This window comes from Peromyscus leucopus, chromosome 4 (assembly GCF_004664715.2).
Source record: "Peromyscus leucopus breed LL Stock chromosome 4, UCI_PerLeu_2.1, whole genome shotgun sequence".
Classification (NCBI taxonomy): domain Eukaryota; kingdom Metazoa; phylum Chordata; class Mammalia; order Rodentia; family Cricetidae; genus Peromyscus; species Peromyscus leucopus.
In genome coordinates this window covers 113,216,618-113,234,743 of record NC_051066.1, presented here as the reverse complement: position 1 = coordinate 113,234,743, position 18,126 = coordinate 113,216,618, and the positions used below count along the sequence as shown (strand labels likewise).

The 18,126-nt window shown below is 38.2% G+C and overlaps 1 protein-coding gene across 3 annotated transcripts in view; it reads right to left on the bottom strand.

The window, feature by feature from the left end:
• LOC114702977 (SLX4 interacting protein) overlaps positions 1 to 18,126 on the bottom strand; it is a 167,319-nt gene that overhangs the window by 147,190 nt on the left and 2,003 nt on the right. For all 3 annotated transcript variants that reach the window (XM_028883600.2, XM_037205253.1, XM_028883594.2), the window contains exon 2: positions 1,828 to 1,885. In XM_028883600.2, coding sequence (XP_028739433.1) covers positions 1,828 to 1,854 — 27 coding nt within the window. In that variant the 5' untranslated portion in view covers positions 1,855 to 1,885. The remainder of the gene's footprint in view (positions 1 to 1,827; positions 1,886 to 18,126) is intronic.

Here is an 18,126-nt window from a genome sequence, read left to right as displayed (position 1 = left end):
AAATTTATAAATAATAAGATAAAATGACATATTACACTGTTTCATAATCTGATTAACCAAATACTAGAATTTGAGCTGTTTTATTAACAATATTTTTATTGATTATTTGGAAATTTCACATAATTTCATTCACTTCCTGGTCCTCCCAGGTCCACCCCCCCACCCTTGTGACAGTACCCAAAACAAAAGAAAACAAGAAAAAAAAATATCAAGTCCAATTCATGTTGCCCATATACTCACTGGAGCATGGTCAAATACGAAGTGGCCTGCCCCTTAAAAAAACTGAGTCCGGTGCCTGTGGTGTGACACTTTGCACAGCCTTGGTGCAGTGGGAAGGGGCTTAGACCTGCCTAGGCTCAGTGAGCTGGGCTCTGCTGACTCCCTATGGGAGACCTCGATTTGGGGGATGTGGGGATGTGGGGTGGCTTGCGAAAGAGGGCTGGAGGGTGGGAGGAGGGAGGATGGGGGGGTCTGTAGCTAGCATGAGAAGTAGAAAATTTCTTAATAAAGAAAAATAAAATAACAAAAACCTGAGTCCTTCCCTACCCCTACCCCTGCCAGAAGCCATCAACTGGGATGGCTTCCCTATCACAATTTTTAAGAGTTCTCTTCGATGGCTTTGATTATTACATGTATTTGCGTGTGTGCAAGGCAGGTGACCAGACAACTTGCAGGAATTGGTTCTCTCCTGCCACCATTGGGTCTTAGGAATACAACTGAGGATCAAACCCAGATAGTCAGGCATTGTGCCAAGTGCCTTTACCTGCTGAGCCATATCACTGGCCCTGCTTTGGTGTTTTTAATTGCTCTGGAAGATAGTGACAGTGTTACACAGAACTGACCAGGAGAAAAGCCAACATAAATGACCGTATCTCCAAGAGCTCACACAAGGTATTTATCAAGTCTTCGGAAGACCTTCTCCCACATAGAACCCTTTATCATTATACTCAAGAAGCTCTGAGCTCTACTATGAACGAATAGAGATGGCAAATTTATAAGAGGAAAATGAAAAAGTCAGCTGTTCTAGTTCCCTTTCTGTTACTGTGATAATGCATTGTCCAAAAGCAACTTGAAAGAGCAAAGGTTTCTTTCACAACTCCAGATCACAGCCCAACACAGGGAAGCCAGGGCCTGAACTCAAGTCAGGAGCTGGAAGCAGAAACAATGGAGGAACATTCCTTGCTGGCTCACCCATTAGCCTTCTCACAGGCTTATTCACATATTCAAGCTTACCTCACTTCTTACCTCACTTTCTTAGCCCAGGACCACCTGCCTAGAAATAGAGAGCTGCCCATCATGGGCAAGGCTTCCCTTTATCAATAAATAAACAAGACAATCCCCGTCCCCTAGATATGTCCACAGGCCAATCTAATCTAGACAGCTCCTCACTGAGGCCTTCCTCAGATGACTCTACTCTGTAAAGCTGACAATGAGAGCTGAGGAGGCTGCAGGCAAGCAGGAGCGCTTTCTCAGCATGCACCCAGGGAAAACAGCTTTGCCTGCCCCTTGACTTTGGCCTGTTTTGTCATCCTCAGAAGTCACACCATGGAGATGCAATGTGAATGATTAATATTAGCATTAGGGACAAAGTTACAACCAAACAGGATCCTACACAAAAGATTTGAAGCAAAGAATTCCTTATCATTTGAAAAATTATTAGTTTTCTCACCCATCTTTTCTTAAAATTTTGATGTTAACTAACTTAAATTTTCCATAATTGTACATTTAAAAAGTAGAGATCAACTTAAGAACTTCAACTTTTAATTAACACAGAACTCATATATGACAGAGAGTGACTTTTAAAGACAGCTGCTGAACATTACTTACTTTAATGGCAAATTTCTTAGATGCCATGGTTTACTGATTTCCAAACGAGCTACTGAACCTGCAGAGAAGAAAAAAGAAAGCTATAGTTAGATATATAAAAATATCTCTTTGGGGGATGTTATAAGGAACAGCTGGCTTAATAAAATATCAGTAAGCAGTATGAGATAAAATTTTAATTCTAATTGTCTTTAACTAAAATATTATGCTAATGTAGTAACCTAATAACTGACTAGAAGCAAATGTACAAGCTTAGATAGCTTCCCTACGGTACTCCACCAAATGTTTATAACTAAGTTGTATTTACCCCAGGAATGCAAAGGTAGCTTAACATCTGAAAAGTAATCAATAAAATATGCCATCTAATTATAGGATTTGATTCCCAGAATCCACAATACAAGAAGAGAACCAACTCCTAGAACACACACAAACACACACACATCCCAAACAATAATAATACAATACTTTAAAAGAGAAAAACCCACAGCTAAAATCATATATGATGAGTAAACATATCTTCCACTACAATGAGCAAAGGGCAATGTCTTTCTCTTGCCACTTTTATTCAAAACTACTAAAAGGCAAATAGGTAAGGAAAAGAAGTGGGCATCCAGAAAAGAAAGAGATCAAACTACTTTATTCACAAATATCATGTTCTTGCATACAGAAAATTCTCCTCTCTCTTCCTCTTTTTTCTCTCTCATCTGTCTTCCATCCTCTCCTATTTCATACCCACGCATACACAAAGAATCTATTACAATTAGTAAACAACTTTGGGAGAGCTGGTGGGATAATTGGACCATTGTTTTAAAATTTACTGTATTTTGGCATGCCAGTAAAGAACAATACTAAAAGTGAAATTTAAAAAAATAATTGTATTTCTGATAGCAGAAAGAAAATATGAAGGAATATAATTAACAAAGTATAATATTTGTACACTAAACACCATAAAACATTATTGAAAGAAATTAAACACTGGGCTAAGCAAATTAGCTCAGGGGCAGAGTGTTTGCCTAGCATGAGCAAGTCCCCACTGTTAATTACCAGTGCCATAAGTCAAAGAAAAATAAGCCTGTGTAAACAGGAATATACTTCATATTTACACTCATGGATTAGGATACTTAATACCATTAAGATAGCAATATCCCCCAAACTGATTCTACCAATTCAATGCAATCTGTATCCAATCCCAACTCACTTCTCTATAAAACTGAAAACATATCCTAAAATATCTGTGTAAATATAAGGCATATGAGTACACAAAACAATCTTGAAAAATCAACACAGAAGACTTGTGTCCCCATTTAGAAACTTAATACAAAACTAACGCAATCAACCTCACATGGCATTGCATTAAAATGTACATACAGATCAACTGAATAAAATCAAGAATGCAAAAAACAGACTTTTACTTATGGCCACATGATTTTCTTTCTTTCTTTTTTTTTCAATGCCACACGATTTTCAAGAAGGGTGTCAAAACAATTTGATGGAGAAGAAATTGCCAACAATTGGTGGCGGGACAATATGCAGAGAGCAATAAACCTTGTCCCTTCCATCACACTTCATACAAAAATTAACTCAAAGTGCACCAAATATCTAAAGGTAAAATCGAAAACTATAAAACTCTTAGAAGAAAACATAAATTATAAATTTTCATGATCATTCATTTAGCTACTAATTTTTTACTTTGATTTTTTTATTGTTGGTCTTCATGCTAATAATTTTTATTTTGTTTTTTTATTGTTGATTTTCATATGTAGTGTGTGTCCCCACTCCTGTGGGTATGTGCATGTGTGTGAGCATGCACATGTGGGTGTTGTGGAATATCAGTTTAAGATGTGTTATATTTGTTTATGCTGTGGAATATTTGCTTAATGACACAAAGATGTGTTGCATTCTTTCACATTGCACTTGTTTAACTCTGCGAAGCTGTGTTACTTTGCCTGCCTAAAACACCTGATTAGTCTATTAAAGAGCTGAAAAGGAGAAGGAGAGAAGGACTCCAGGGGCCAGCCATCCAGCCACACAGCCAGCCATGGGGTAAGAAGGAAAGAAAGATATTTAGAATAAAGAAAGGTAAAAGTGGGGTTGGGGCTTTAGCTCCGTGGTAGAGTGCCTGCCTAGCAAGCACAAGGCCCTGGATTAGGTCCTCAGCTCTTGGGGGGGGGGGTAAAAGCTTAGAGGCAAAACGTAGTTAAAGAGAAACAGGATAATTTAAGTTAGAAAAGCTGTCTAGAAACAGGCCAATATAAGGCTGGGCATTCATAAGTAAAAATAAGGCTCTGGGTATTTATTTGGGAGCTGGGTGGCGGGCCCCCAAAGAGTAAAAAAATCAACTACATATGAGTACGTGAGGCCAGACGTCTTGCAAGGAGTCTCCACTAATCCCTCTCTACCTTATCTTTTGAACACTCACTGACCTGAGTTAACTGGTTCAACTAGTTTAGGCCAATGAGCTCTAAGCATCTATGTCTGCCTCCCCAGCACTGCGATTACAGATGTTGTCACCTCTACACCCAGTTTCTATGATGGTACCTAAGATCCAAACTAAAGTCATGTCTGCATATCAAGTACTTTACGACTGAGCTATCTGCTTAAAACTAGACAGTACAAACTCACAGAATGAAAAAAAAAAGTGCTTATCATACATCTGATAAAGAAACTATGTTTATCATCATTAGCCATCAAGGAAATGAAAATTAAAACTACACTAAAGTGCCACTTTATATCCTTAGGGATGGCTAAAATCAAAACAAAAACAGCATAAGGATCTCACAAAGAAAAACAATCCCTTTTATCCAATCCAAAGATCTCTAGTCTAGAAAAATCACAAGCACATAGGGAGTGGAGGCCTTTTAAGTTCGCATGTGTCTCTGTCCTACCTAGATGACCCAAATGAAGACTGAAACATCCCAGTTTGGGGAACTGAGCTGACATAAAACAGGAGGTCTAAAAATATAGACATCCAAGGTTCCCCAAGAAAACAGCCAAGAGACCCACAAAGATTCTAGTCATTTTAATGTTCCAGCTCAAACACAAACCAGAAATCACTCACCCTGATCCTATCATGAAAGAAAACCAAACCAAACAAAACCCTTCTAAATGAGAGAGAAGTTTTAGAAAAAAACAAACCAAAACTATGATAGGTGAAATGAAAAAAAAAAAAAAAATCACTGGAAGAGTGGGACAATCAAGTAAATTTCTCAGAAACCAGCAAAAATGGAAATGATGAAAAGAGAGAATTAAAGAGCCAAAACAGAGTAGCTAGCATATAAAAATTCAGATGAAAATGAACCTTTGCCTGGCATATTTCATAGTGAAATTTTAGGTAGAAAAAAAAAGTCGAGACTAGGATATAGAATACAAAGAATTAATTAGGTGCCAGAATTTGATCCAAATTGTCCATACTAGCCCTAGAAGCTCTAAAACAAGGGAAAAATACCTTCAATATTCTAAATTTATTTCCAAATTCCAATTGCATTTAAACATAAGGAAATAAATAAAACATATTTACACATGCAAGGTCTTTAAAATTTGCTATGGTTCATGTATTCTTTCTCAGGAAACACTAAGATGTACTTTCCAAATGAGGAAATTAACCAAGAAAGAGGAAGAAGCAAGAAATGGAAAGTCAAGAAAGAAAGCTGAAGCAAGCTAAGGATCCTGAAAGGAGACAGATCCCTGTGTGACTACTGACCACATAAAGGGGAGCCACTACAAAAGACAGGCGGGTCTTGGGGCTCCAAGAACAGCACATCCTGTGTGATTCACACACATGGAGATGAATTTCAGACAAGTGGTAAAGAACATGAGACTTAGGAGAGGCATGTGAAAATCTAAGCAGCTGTGTAATTACTGATTCTAGCATAAACAAAACCTGTGCGAAAAAGAAAAGAGTACTTAACACGCACAGCTCAGTTATAACTAACATTAATAGTCATGACAGTAAACACTGAGTATTGACCTAAACAATATTTGCTGACCACAATTTTACAGAGATGGAAGGTGTAAGCATATATATGGATATATGTGCTGTTGAGGGAATAGAAGTCACAGACTGCAAAAGGTATTGCTGATGTTCATGAAATATTCCAAATATTCCAAAACCAAAGCCTAGTAACAGTCATAACACAGAAATACGATGGCAAGTTATTTACCAATATCAACCAGTTCCTTAAGTGTTAAATTCTGCACCAACCTGAAGAGCACAGTACAGAGTTGATATAATGATGCAGGCAAGATTCTATCCATAAGCTCTGTGTGGGGGACTAGCTGTCTTTTGAAATTTTGTGCACAATACCTTTAGAACACTGCTGCTATCCAACAGAAATGCAATGTAAGCAACAAATGTAATTTAGAAGTTTCTAGTACCTGCATTTCATAAGCTCAAACAGAAACAGGTGAAATGTTTCAACAATATATTTTGGTGCTGGGTAGATGGCTCAGTGGGTAAAAATGACTGCCACATAAGCATGAGTTCAAATCACCAGATCCCATATTTTAAAAAGAAAGAAGAGAGAGATGGGGAGGAGGGGGGAGAAATAAGGAAGGAAAGAAAAGAAAGAAGAAAGAGAAAAGCTGTGTAGAATATTCCTTTACACTGTGTGAATATATGTTGCTGTGACTGGTTTAATAAAGAAGCTGACTGGTCAATAGCTGGACAGGATAAGGTTAGGCAGAAGAGCCAAACTGAGAATGCTGGAAAGAAGGAGGGCAGAGAGAGGGAGGCCCGAGCATATGCAGAAAGAAGCAAGATGGACATGCCATACTGAGAAAAGTTATCAAGCCACATGGCAAAGTATAGATAAAAATATGGGTTCGTTAAAAATGTAATAGTTAGCTAGTAACAATCCTGAGCTATTGGTTGAGCATTTATAAGTAATATTAAGCCTCTGTGTGGTTACTTGGGAGCTGCACGCTGGACAAAAACTTCTGTCTACAAAGCTAGATATGGCTTGCCCCTGTAACTCCAGGATCTTGAGGACAGAGAAGGTAAATTGGGGAGCTCGCTGGTCAGTCAGCATAGCTGACACCCTGAGCTTCAGACTCAGGGAGGGACCGTGGCTCAGGGAATAAAGCAGAAAGGCCTCCTCTAGCCTCTGCATATACTGCACCCCCATGCACATTCATAACTAACACACACACACACACACACACACACACACACACACACACACTCCAATGAGTGCTCATAATTACTACTACCTGATCATGAGTGTTCTTTTTATGGATTTAATGACTTTTTTTTTAACCTGATAAACTTTGACTCTAATTGTTACGTAAACAAAAATATCTTTACCAACCTTTGAACTCATTTTAATTAATGGTGTCCTTTTTCTACTTTTTCAGATGAGATCTTGCTATGTAGTCCAAAATAACCACAAATTCACCATGTAACCCAAGGTAGCATCAAATTAGCTATGTAGCTGTCCTTAAACTCCTGCTCCTTGGGCTTCAGCCACAAGAGTACTAAAGTTTCAGGCATAAGCAGCTACAAGCAGCTTCATGTTCATTGTTCAAATAACAATGCCTATCATCATTGTTATTTAACGTGGATGTAAATGGGGGGAAAAGCAAAGCTTTCTAGGGGTGAGGGTTTATACTGATTATTCTGAAGCCTTTAGATTTTTGACTTTTTATTATTTGAGCCTGATAAATACAAAATCAGTCCTCTAAAATACATTAATTCATGATTGAACAATGTAGCTAAAATCTTAAAAGAGCACCATTAGAAAGGTGCTTAAAAATAGTTCGATAGGTCATCTAGATGGAGAAAGGAAGCATTTCTGTCTCAACCAAGGATGGAGCATTTGTAGTTATTTTTCTAAATCTACATGGGCTTTCTCATCACACGAGGGTGCCCCACTTTCTGTCTTCTACCCCATAAGTACCTGAGATCTTTTAGTGAGATCACAAAAACTGAGAAACCATCAGCTGAAGGGAAGGGAGGTCAGGGCAAGATTGTGTGTTTGTGTGTGTGTGTGTGTGTGTGTGTGTGAGAGAGAGAGAGAGAGAGAGAGAGAGAGAGAGAGAGAGAGAGAGAGAGAGAGAGAGAGAGAGAGAGAGATGCAGCAGGCTTTCTTTTGGGCCACAAATCATGACACGGAGATTTATTGTTAATTATGAACACTCAGCCTTAGCTTATGCTTGTCCTTCTAGCTCTTACAGCTTAATTTAACCTGTTTCTCTTCATCTATGTTTTTGCCTCAGGGCTTTTTACCTTTTGTTCATTCTGTATGTCCTACTCCATGTCTCGCTGGCTGGCAGCTGCCTGAGTTGCTGGCCCTGAGTGCCCCCCTCTCTTTATCCCTTCTTTCTTCTCTCTGCTAATTATTCTGTCTGCCAGCCTCACCTGTCCCTCTGCTGTCCAGCTACTGGCCATTCAGCTTTTTAACTAGACCAATCAGGTGCCTTGAACAGGCAAAGCAACACATCTTTACATCATTAAACAAATACAGCATAAACAAATGTAGCACACCTTTACATAGTTAAAGTAATATTCTACAACAGAGATGGCTGCATGACGAGTTCATAGGACAACTGTCTGGACTCTGTTACTTCCTGCCACCTTGTGGGATCTAGGAAGTGACAGGCCTGTGCTTCAGCACCTCTACCCACTGAGACAAGGCACGGTCCCCACATTTAAAGTTGTCTAAGAGTGAAAACTGTTGATTCACAGGACGGTAGACAATATCCCCTCTTTATGGAGGGTGACCCCTAAGGTCTGTCATCCTAAATTGAACAGTAGTTCAAGGAACAAATAATGCCAGAATACAAACTCTTTCAAGGAAGAGAGTCAGGAAAAGTATTCCACAGGTCATTTGATGGAGCCCCAGTAGGAACACCAGACAAAGGCAGTAGAAGCATGCTAAACCACGGTCAATTCTACATGCAACAGACACCTAAACAAACAAAAGCAATCTGAATATAGCAAACAACCAAACAACCAAAATAAATAAATAAATAAATAAATAATAACCTGCAAGCTTGGTTTGGCACTGGAGACCAAGGCAGACTACGGCACATTGCAGTCAAGACACTGTGTCAAATAAGTAAATAAAAATGAACAGATTCAGATGATCCTTTTTATTACAAATAGAAGAAAATTCGCTACAAACAGAAAGCAAATTTTTGTGGACAGAGGCAGGCACTGGCAAGACTGGGTCTCACTGTATAGTTATAGCTGACCAGCTGTAGCAGACCCTGAATTTGTTCTTCCTGAATTTGCCTCTGCAATTACAGGAATGCACCACTATGACAAAAGTTGGAAAAGAAAAAAATAGTGCTACAAAACATGTAGCAAACATATAAAAGGATGAAGTACTAAAAGCAATTTCTTTGAAACACATTTTTAAAATAGCATTTAAACCAGGATCTCATGAATACAACAATCAAATAATTTGAGTAAGACATTTATGTGAGTGCGCCTCACACTCAATAATAACTACACAGTTTGAACCACAATCTTGACAGGGAACCCAAGGAACAGCAACAAGTATAGACATTTCCAGGAGGGAGAACATCTTCTCAGATGTAGTAAAGCTACACTATATTATGGCTACAATGAACTGTATGTAGCCTTTTGACAGCAGGCTAGATGGAGCCAATATGTTCACAGAAGTGACACACAACAAGAACAACATTGTAAGTTAGTGAAAACTGAAGAACCCCTTTGCTATGGGATGGTCCTTCTGTACATTGAATGTGTGTTGCTCTCACTGGCTAATAATAAAGCTGCTTTGGCCTATGCCAAGGCAGGATAGGGTTGGGCGGAAAAAACAAACTAAGGAGGGGATGAAGAAGAGTGGAATCAGAGAGAGATGCTGCAAGCCACACAAGGAAAAGGATGCTGGAGGACCGGTACGCCACACACCATAATAGGAATGAGTTAATTTAAATGTAAGAGCTAGCCATCGGCCAAACATTTATAATTAATATAAGCCTCTGAGCGATTATTTGGAAGTGCTGTGGGATGGGGAAGAACAGAGAAAAGCCTCCGTTTACTAACAAGTTACTCCCTTTACTAACAAGTAGTCAAACTTAGTCTCACTGGAGAAAATAAGTGAAATTGGATAAATTCAAGCTTCCATATGACACACAATGGGAATGCAGAACACACACTAAAGTTTAGGTTTGTTTTTATTAGAAAATTGTATTTATGGGATTGTTGTTTTATGAAAATAAAACATTTTTATTGAAAGAAATGAAAAAAAATCATTTGGGGCCATAATCTCACACAACACAAAAATAAACTACAAATGTGATAAAAACAAACAAAATAAACTTCAATTTGGGAAACTAAAACTTGTTAAGAGAATTTTTTTTAAGGAAAGAGTTTTTAACTAAAATAAAAAAGGACTCTCCAACTAAAAGAATGGTAGTTTGGGTCCCATTAAAATTAAAACTTTCTGAGGGTGGACATGTAACTCATCTTAGCCTGGGTTTAACACTGTAACAATAAAAAGCAAATTTGAAACTTCTCTCCCGACTATGAGAAAGCATTTGCAATTCACATATCCAACAAAAAATATTTATATTTAGGAGTCATAAAGAACTCTCAATGCTCAACATCAAAAAATATGAAACAATCCTATCAGAAGTAAGAAAAGAACAATAAACATATTTCACCAAAGGCCAAGTCCACAGGCAGTCAGCATGTGAAACCACATTCAACATCATTAGCTATCAAGGAAATGAAACTAAAACCGTAAGAAATCCCTGCATGCTATGAGGATAGTAAATAAAAAAACACTCAGTAACAACACCAAATGCTAGAGATGACACGGTGAAGACAGACATGCCACATCAGTGGTAGAGCGCCACTCTGGAAAAGAGGGTGGTAGTTTCTCACAAATCTAAGCACATATTTAACATACAACCCCAAATGGCACTCCTGAGACTGCATCTCAAAGAAATAGGCCCACATTAAGACAAAGGAAGAACCTGGGATCTATCTATAGTGGGTAAACGGCTAACAAATAGTGGTGTAATATGCATGAGACTTTACTCAGCCATAGCAAGGAATGGGGTACTGATATGCTTAAAAACCTGGATGAAAGCCAAGGAAGTTATGCTAAAAAAGAAACGAGTATAAAACATTCAGGTGTGATAGATAGTACGTGCCTATAATCAATTCCAGCACTCAGAAGGCTAAGACAGAAGCAGCTCAGGCCAGCCTGTATTCCAGGCAAGACCCTGTCTTCAAACAAACAAAAAACCTATATATGCTATAGAGTTCGACTTAACGTAGCAATTGAGAAATGACTTAACTATAGAGATGGAGAACAGACTTGGTGGCTGCCAGGGCCTGTAGTGCTGGATACAGGAATGCACATATGAATAAAAAATAAAATTGTACAAACTGAGCAGATATATATGAACCTGGTTAAATTAAAAAAAAAAACTTTTAAAAGGAAACCAATGTCAAGTCTATAGTTTTTATGTTTATATTATAGTTGGACAAGATACCACTAGAAGAAACTGAGTGAAGGGTACACATGACCTCCCCGCACATCTTTTTTTTAAATAATTTCCTATGAATCTAAAATTACTTCAAAATAAGATTAAAAAACTTAAAGTACTTGTTCATCCACACGCACCAAAAGGAACTGGGGAGGAGTTACACACCAGGAAAAGAACATCCACAAGACATCCCACCAAAGGATCGATGTCCAAAATAAAAGAATCCAGCAGAAAAATGGGCAAAGGAAGAGTCCAGGGTTGGGAGAGGTATAGATGTTTGACAATCACTGTGTAACATCTAGTCTTCTCCTCCTCTGTACAGGTGGGGGACACAGGCCTCACGATTCTTTTACAAAACCTGAGAACAGTATCTCCTCACAGAGCATCGGAGCAGCACATGCTCTCCTCTCTTACTACAGACACAAAGCCTGTCATCATGGGCCTAACAGAAGACAATCACAGATGATATCATCTGCCTCCCACAAGGGCAAATGCTGCTAAGGCCTAAGTGCTGGTGGTACCACCAAAGTCATATGTTGGTACCTGAATCCCACTGTCACAGTATAAAGAGGTGAAGCTGTTGGGAAGGAATACAGCATGCGGGCTCTGTCCCTCTAAATGGGATTGATGCTCTCAATAAAAACAAATGTAATGGACATGCAGGGTCTTCTGTGTTGAGAACACTGCAGGAAGACACATCTAGAATTTTCACAAACTAGTTTTCTTCTCCCTTCAGTTGCCCCAGTTTATTTGTAAAATAAGTAAAATTTTGAGTAAAATATACTTAAAAAAAAAAAAAAAGATACCATTTGAAGCAAATAGCAAGCCCTCATCAGACACTAAAACGGCTGGCACTTTGAGCTTAGATTTTCCAGCATCTAGAACCATGAGCATTAAATGTCTGATGCTCATACACTACCCAGTTTAGCACCAATATGGCATGAGCACATCTGTAATTGAGCACTCAGGAGGTGGAGACAGGAGGACTGAGAGGCTGAGGTCATCCTTGTCTATCTAGCAAGTCTGAGGCTAGCCTGGACTACAGAGACCTTTTCTCAAAAATAAAATAAATGTTACCCAACATAAAGTGTTTTGTGATAGCAGCCCACACATACCAACACGTGTTAATGCCAAGAGTTCAAGATTCCCAAGAGTGTTAGCCTGAGGGGGCCCCACAATCACTGTCTCTTAAGAGTACTACTTGTTGCCTTCTTCTCAATTCTCAGTATCTAACACCATCACTGGAGGGATGTGACCAGGAAGCCTGTACTCAAAATGGTCACGCTTTGCACAGCATCAAAAGTCCTTGATTAGAATCCTTGCCCACCCTCCTTCCCAGAACCAACCTCCTTAACATCTACACTGACTTCACCCAAACAGCCCTTGGCAAAGGTCCTTGATTATAGATCTCTAGGTACTTCTACCTCCTCCCACACATACTGAGCTGATGTTCTCTTCTAAAGTATCCTATCATCCAACATCCACCAGCGGAGCCACCTGTTCCTTGGAGCCCTTCGTGACTGTTCAGACTGAACTGTTCCTCTCTTGGTCAGTCACACTTCTACCCTCATACTCCACTTACTAGACTCCACATGATCCTGGTCTTCAGAGTCTCTTCTGCCTGACTGGAGGTTTCCTAGGACAAAGTCTTTTCAGGTCCTCCTTAATAACTGATCCATCACACAGGTATACAACAGAAGTTTGTTTAATCAACTTTACTGTCCTAACAGTCAGCTGCTATAAGCTATTAATATATTTTATATTTATATCCATTTATCCAATGAAACTGTATTGTCTCCAATCCCAAATTCTCCATGAAATCTTTCAAATGGAAGTAAAAGTATTCTGAACAGATGTTTATAAACAAGCCATTTAAGAAATATTGAATTAATCAGACAAAGTTGAAAGCGTTGTGATTCATATATAGATCTTAATGTTTTATGCTGGGAATCATGTACAATGAGGCTGGGAATGTAACTTGGGGTTTTCCTCACATGTTCAAGTCTTTGGATTCAATCCTTGGCTCTAAAACATTGAACCACCACAAGTAAGTAAATAAGCAAATATACATTTAAAAATTAAATGGCTAACAGATGTGGATGAAATTTAGTCCATTTCAGTGTAGCCTTTCACTGTTTTTTTTTTTTTTTTTCAGATTGCTTCTGTTGTTAAAACACTGACTTCTAACAGTCATTTTAATAGAAAAGATATTAACCTTGGAATTAAGTTTTAAATTTGGGAACAACTTTCCTGCAAGAGCAGCAAGCCCAATCAATGCTTAGGATTTCAAGCACTAATGTCAAAAAAAAAAAAAAAAAAAAAAAAAAAAAAAAAAAAAAACCTTTGTTACAGAGCTATCTATTAAAGTCTAGAGTCTTTGGCATTTTTACTTTATTGACTCGTTTTATGAAATCCAGGACAATCTCCAAAAAGATGTATTTTCCAAGTACATGAAAACCGTACACTTTACATAAGCCTGGAGAGGAGTTACAGCACACCATAAATCTTACAAATACGACCATCCTCTCTTCTGCATTCCTGGGCCCCCTTTCTCTAAACTGAAAACAAGCATTCTTTCGCAAAAAGGATACTTGGATAACGTGTGACCCCACCAAAACTCATGTGCTTACATGTGTGTGCTGACAGGGAGGCAGAGAGGCTAAGCTTTTTAGGGAAATTAATTTGGGGAAGGAATAGAAGCAGATTAGACAATATCACATGACTTTCCTGTCATTTAACTACAGAGCAGAGATAAACTCAAATAAAGAAAGTCAGTGACCTTCTAGATTATTCTGTGGGAAAATCTAGGGCAATGTGAAATCCCCATTTGTCTTTCTTTCAGTATTTCTGGCCTGGCTGACAAGTTTTTGAAAGCAGCCACCCCAGTTTAAGAGGCCAAATATTAACTCTAGGCTTCTAACCTCTCCATTTCAATTTTTATCTAAGAAATTATTATGCTTCTATTATCTCTCCAAAAAAGTTTCTAGCTATAGAAGTAGAACAGAAAAGAGTAAGGGCCGTAGGATTTCTGACATTACTGTAATTAAAACGTGAGAATCACTGTTGCCCCCCAACACACTACTGTTATTATTAAACTGATACCCAGGAACAAACTTTAGTAAAAGGTCAATAAGTGACAGATGAGCAAAGGGGCTACTGGTGACAACTTAGATAAATGTTAAAAGACAACCTCAGCATAAAAAAGAATTGGCTGTTCTATGACTCAGGGGGCAACCTTGAGTGCCTAGTGTGCTTATAAAAACAGATCCAAACAATGGAAAAAGAATCATTCAAACAACAAAAATCTGACTTTTTCCCTTTCCTGTTATTAAATATAGACCAGATGTTGAAATGCCGTAACAGGATCAATCCCAAGTACTGATTCTACTTTTCTGTAACTCTGCTGTCACGCCAATCATATGACTCAAGACCTAGGTCTCTCCTTCCTGCTGAGTTTCAAGCCAGCCAACCCTGCATGGGATGCTTCACTGACAGTCAACATCTATTTATCATGTAATACCACATCAGAAGCACACATAGACATCCTCATGCAGTCTGATCATGTCTTCAGACTCTCAATTTTGCCTCTTCAGATAGCCTGAGCCTATTTAACTCCTCTGTGTCTGGTTCTCTTCTCCATGAAATAAGATAATCACTGGACTCTGAGGTCATATATGTCATTACTTGGCTCTGTGCCTGAATCTCAGTGGATGATTAGTATGATTAGTCTTAAATAAACCCATGAACATACAAGCAGACATCATGCAATTTACATTATAACCTAAAACCCATTCTCATAATTGCAATTTCCCAATCACCTTCCCAAAACAATAATCAAATAAACAAAAGGCATTCTTATTATCATTAACACATTCTTCTTAATATCTAATCTTTTTGGTACAAAAACAGTATCATTGGAGAATATATCATTGTTTCACTGGTTGCTAAGGATTGAAGGACAGAAAGACATAAGAGATAGCTGGAGAAATTGGGTGGGAGCTTGTGGGTAGAGACAGAGGTTGATGATAGACCTGGTCCATATCCCAATTTCAGTGATAGTTACATAACTCCACATAAGTTAAAACTCAGAAAATTGAACCAAGAAAGATTTTATTCTTATGACATGCCAATTTAAAATATTTTAAATTACAAAACAGCAATCTTTTCTAGAGAATAAATCAAAACAGTGACATAAATTAACTTTTATATCTAAGATATTTTACAGCAGTATTTTGTATTACCCCCACAGTAACATAAATCAAATCCAATTTTAAACTTTGACTTGTTCTAACATAATGCATCAGTACTACTAAAAGCAAATGATAAACCATTTTTCTCTAACAGAAACACTAAACCTTAATATACAAGTGGTATTCTCCATCTTCTGACAAATGGGAGCTCTGGGATGTCTCTGGTTTGGCTTTACAACTCTCTACTTTGCTATCTCATGGGTCTCTAATGTACACAGATTATTGTCCAAAGTCCCTAAAGTAATATATTCATAGTAACCTGTAAAGATTTAAGGCAGATTAAATGATTAAAAAACAACAATCCTGGGGCTGGAGAGATGGCTCAGGAGTAAGAGTTTTTGTTGCTCTTGCATTGGACATAAGTCAGAAGGTCCCATGTCAGTACCTACGTCGGGCAGCTCACAACCATCTGTAACTCTGGCTCCAGGAGACCCAACATCCTCTTCTGAGCTCTAGAGGTACCTGCACTCACAAACACATACCCACACAGACACACATGTATACACACAATTTAAAATTATTAAAAATAAATAATCCAGGTGGGCAAAACCTGTGGTCCTAGCTGTAGTGGGTAGCCATTCCAAAATAATTTCTCCAATACCTAGCTACTCCAGAGATTGATAGGGAAGAATTATAAGTTCAAAGTTAGCCTGGGCAACTTAGCAAGACTCTGCTTCAAAACTGAAGTCCAAGAGAGGAGTAGCTAGAGTAATAGCTCAGTGATAGAGCATTTGCCTAGCAAGTAAAATGTTCAATCCTGAGAACTAAATTTGTTTTTAAACAGTTTCATGTTGAACCCAGAACCTCATGCATGTTAGGCAAGAACTCTACCTCTGAGCTACATTTCCAGCACCACATTTTGCATTTTTAAAATGTCATATTTGATTCATAAGAAGTTAAGGCATAAACTATACAAAGGAGCCAGGTGGTTGTAGCAGGAATCTTAAAAGTTCTTTTTTACTAAAATCAAACCCAAGGCCAGTTATTGGGGTGAATGCTGGAAGATCAGAGAAGCAGAACAAGCCACAGCTACCTCACCTTGCCAGTTCCTCAGCTGATCCTGTTTCCTCAGACTGGAAGCCTCTGAGTCCTCATCCAAATGGATCTCAGCTGAACTGCTGCTCGAAAGCCTGAAAGCTTAACCAGGCAAAAACTTCTAGTTTCTGGTCCTCATGCCATATATATCTTTCTGCCATCACTCCCTGGGATTAAAGGCTCACTTTCTGGGATTAAAGGCGTGAGTCACCATGCCTGACTGTTTCCAATGTGGCCTTGAACTCACAGAGATCCAGAGCGATTTCTGTCTCTGGAATGCTAGGATTAAAGGCGTGTGCTACCACTGTCTAACCTCTATGTTTAATATTGTGGCTCTTCTGTCTCTGAACCCTGATAAGTTTATTAGAGTGCACAATATTTTAGGGAACACAATACCACCACAGGTGGTGGTGGTACACACCTTTAATCCCAGCACTCAGGAGGCAGAGACAGGTGGATCTCTGTGAGTTGGAGACCAGCCTGGTCTACAGAGCTAGTTCTAGGACAGGTAGGTATGTTATACAGAGAAATCTTGTCTCAAAAACAAACAAAAACTATATAAAAGAAAGGTAAAACAACAACACAAAATGTTTTACCACCATCCTCTTCTGGTGTCGTTGTATACAGAAGGCACTAAATAACTAGTTCTTTTTTTTTTTTTTAATTTAAACAAGCTAGTGAACAAAGCTAAGTGAAATTGGGAACACTGAAAACAAAAATCCCAATGGTTATCAACTAGTGAATTATACAGATGATTATGTAGCCACACATTGATAAGTCAGCAGTTCAAACAGGCTGAAGAGTCTGTGGGTACAGCTCTGGGATAAAGCACAAAGCCCTAACTTCAATCTCTAGCACCACAAAAGAAAAAAATGGAGGAAAAAAAAAAAGAAATGAGCTATCAATATAACCAATATAACAGCAAAAATGATACTCAAAATAACTACAAGTACCCTAAATAAAAACATGTAGTACAAGGTTCCTTTGAGATAACCATCTAGAAAATGCCTATTGCTTTATACTGATAGGTCAGCAGCTACCTAGAAAAGAGCAGCTAGAGGAATTAATTACCAAGGAACAAGACCAAAATTTTGAGGGTCATGGATATGCTCATTATCTGATTGTGATGATGTATACATGTGTATACATGTAAAGCATACTATGTTGTATACTTTAAATGGATGTTGCTATTTGCACCACAACTTTATCTCAATAAGGTTATGTTTAAAATGTCTTTTAATTTTAAAAGTCATCTTCCTGGCCTGGGATAATGTATTTAGACCACCCTCTTTTTCATATAGATGCACATAGTGAAAATCCAAAGAATTTCAGTCATCGGAAGGCATAAACAAAATCTGTAATAATACAAAGATTTAATTATAATATAATAAAAACAGCTAGTTAATATTTTCATAGCTGTTACTATGTGCCACTTACTCCTTTTAAAAAAATTATTATTTTTAATTACGTGTAAAGGTGTATGCCTGTGGGGGGGAGGGGTATGTTCATCTGAGGGTAGACACCCATAGCTGTCAGACACCTTGGATCCCCC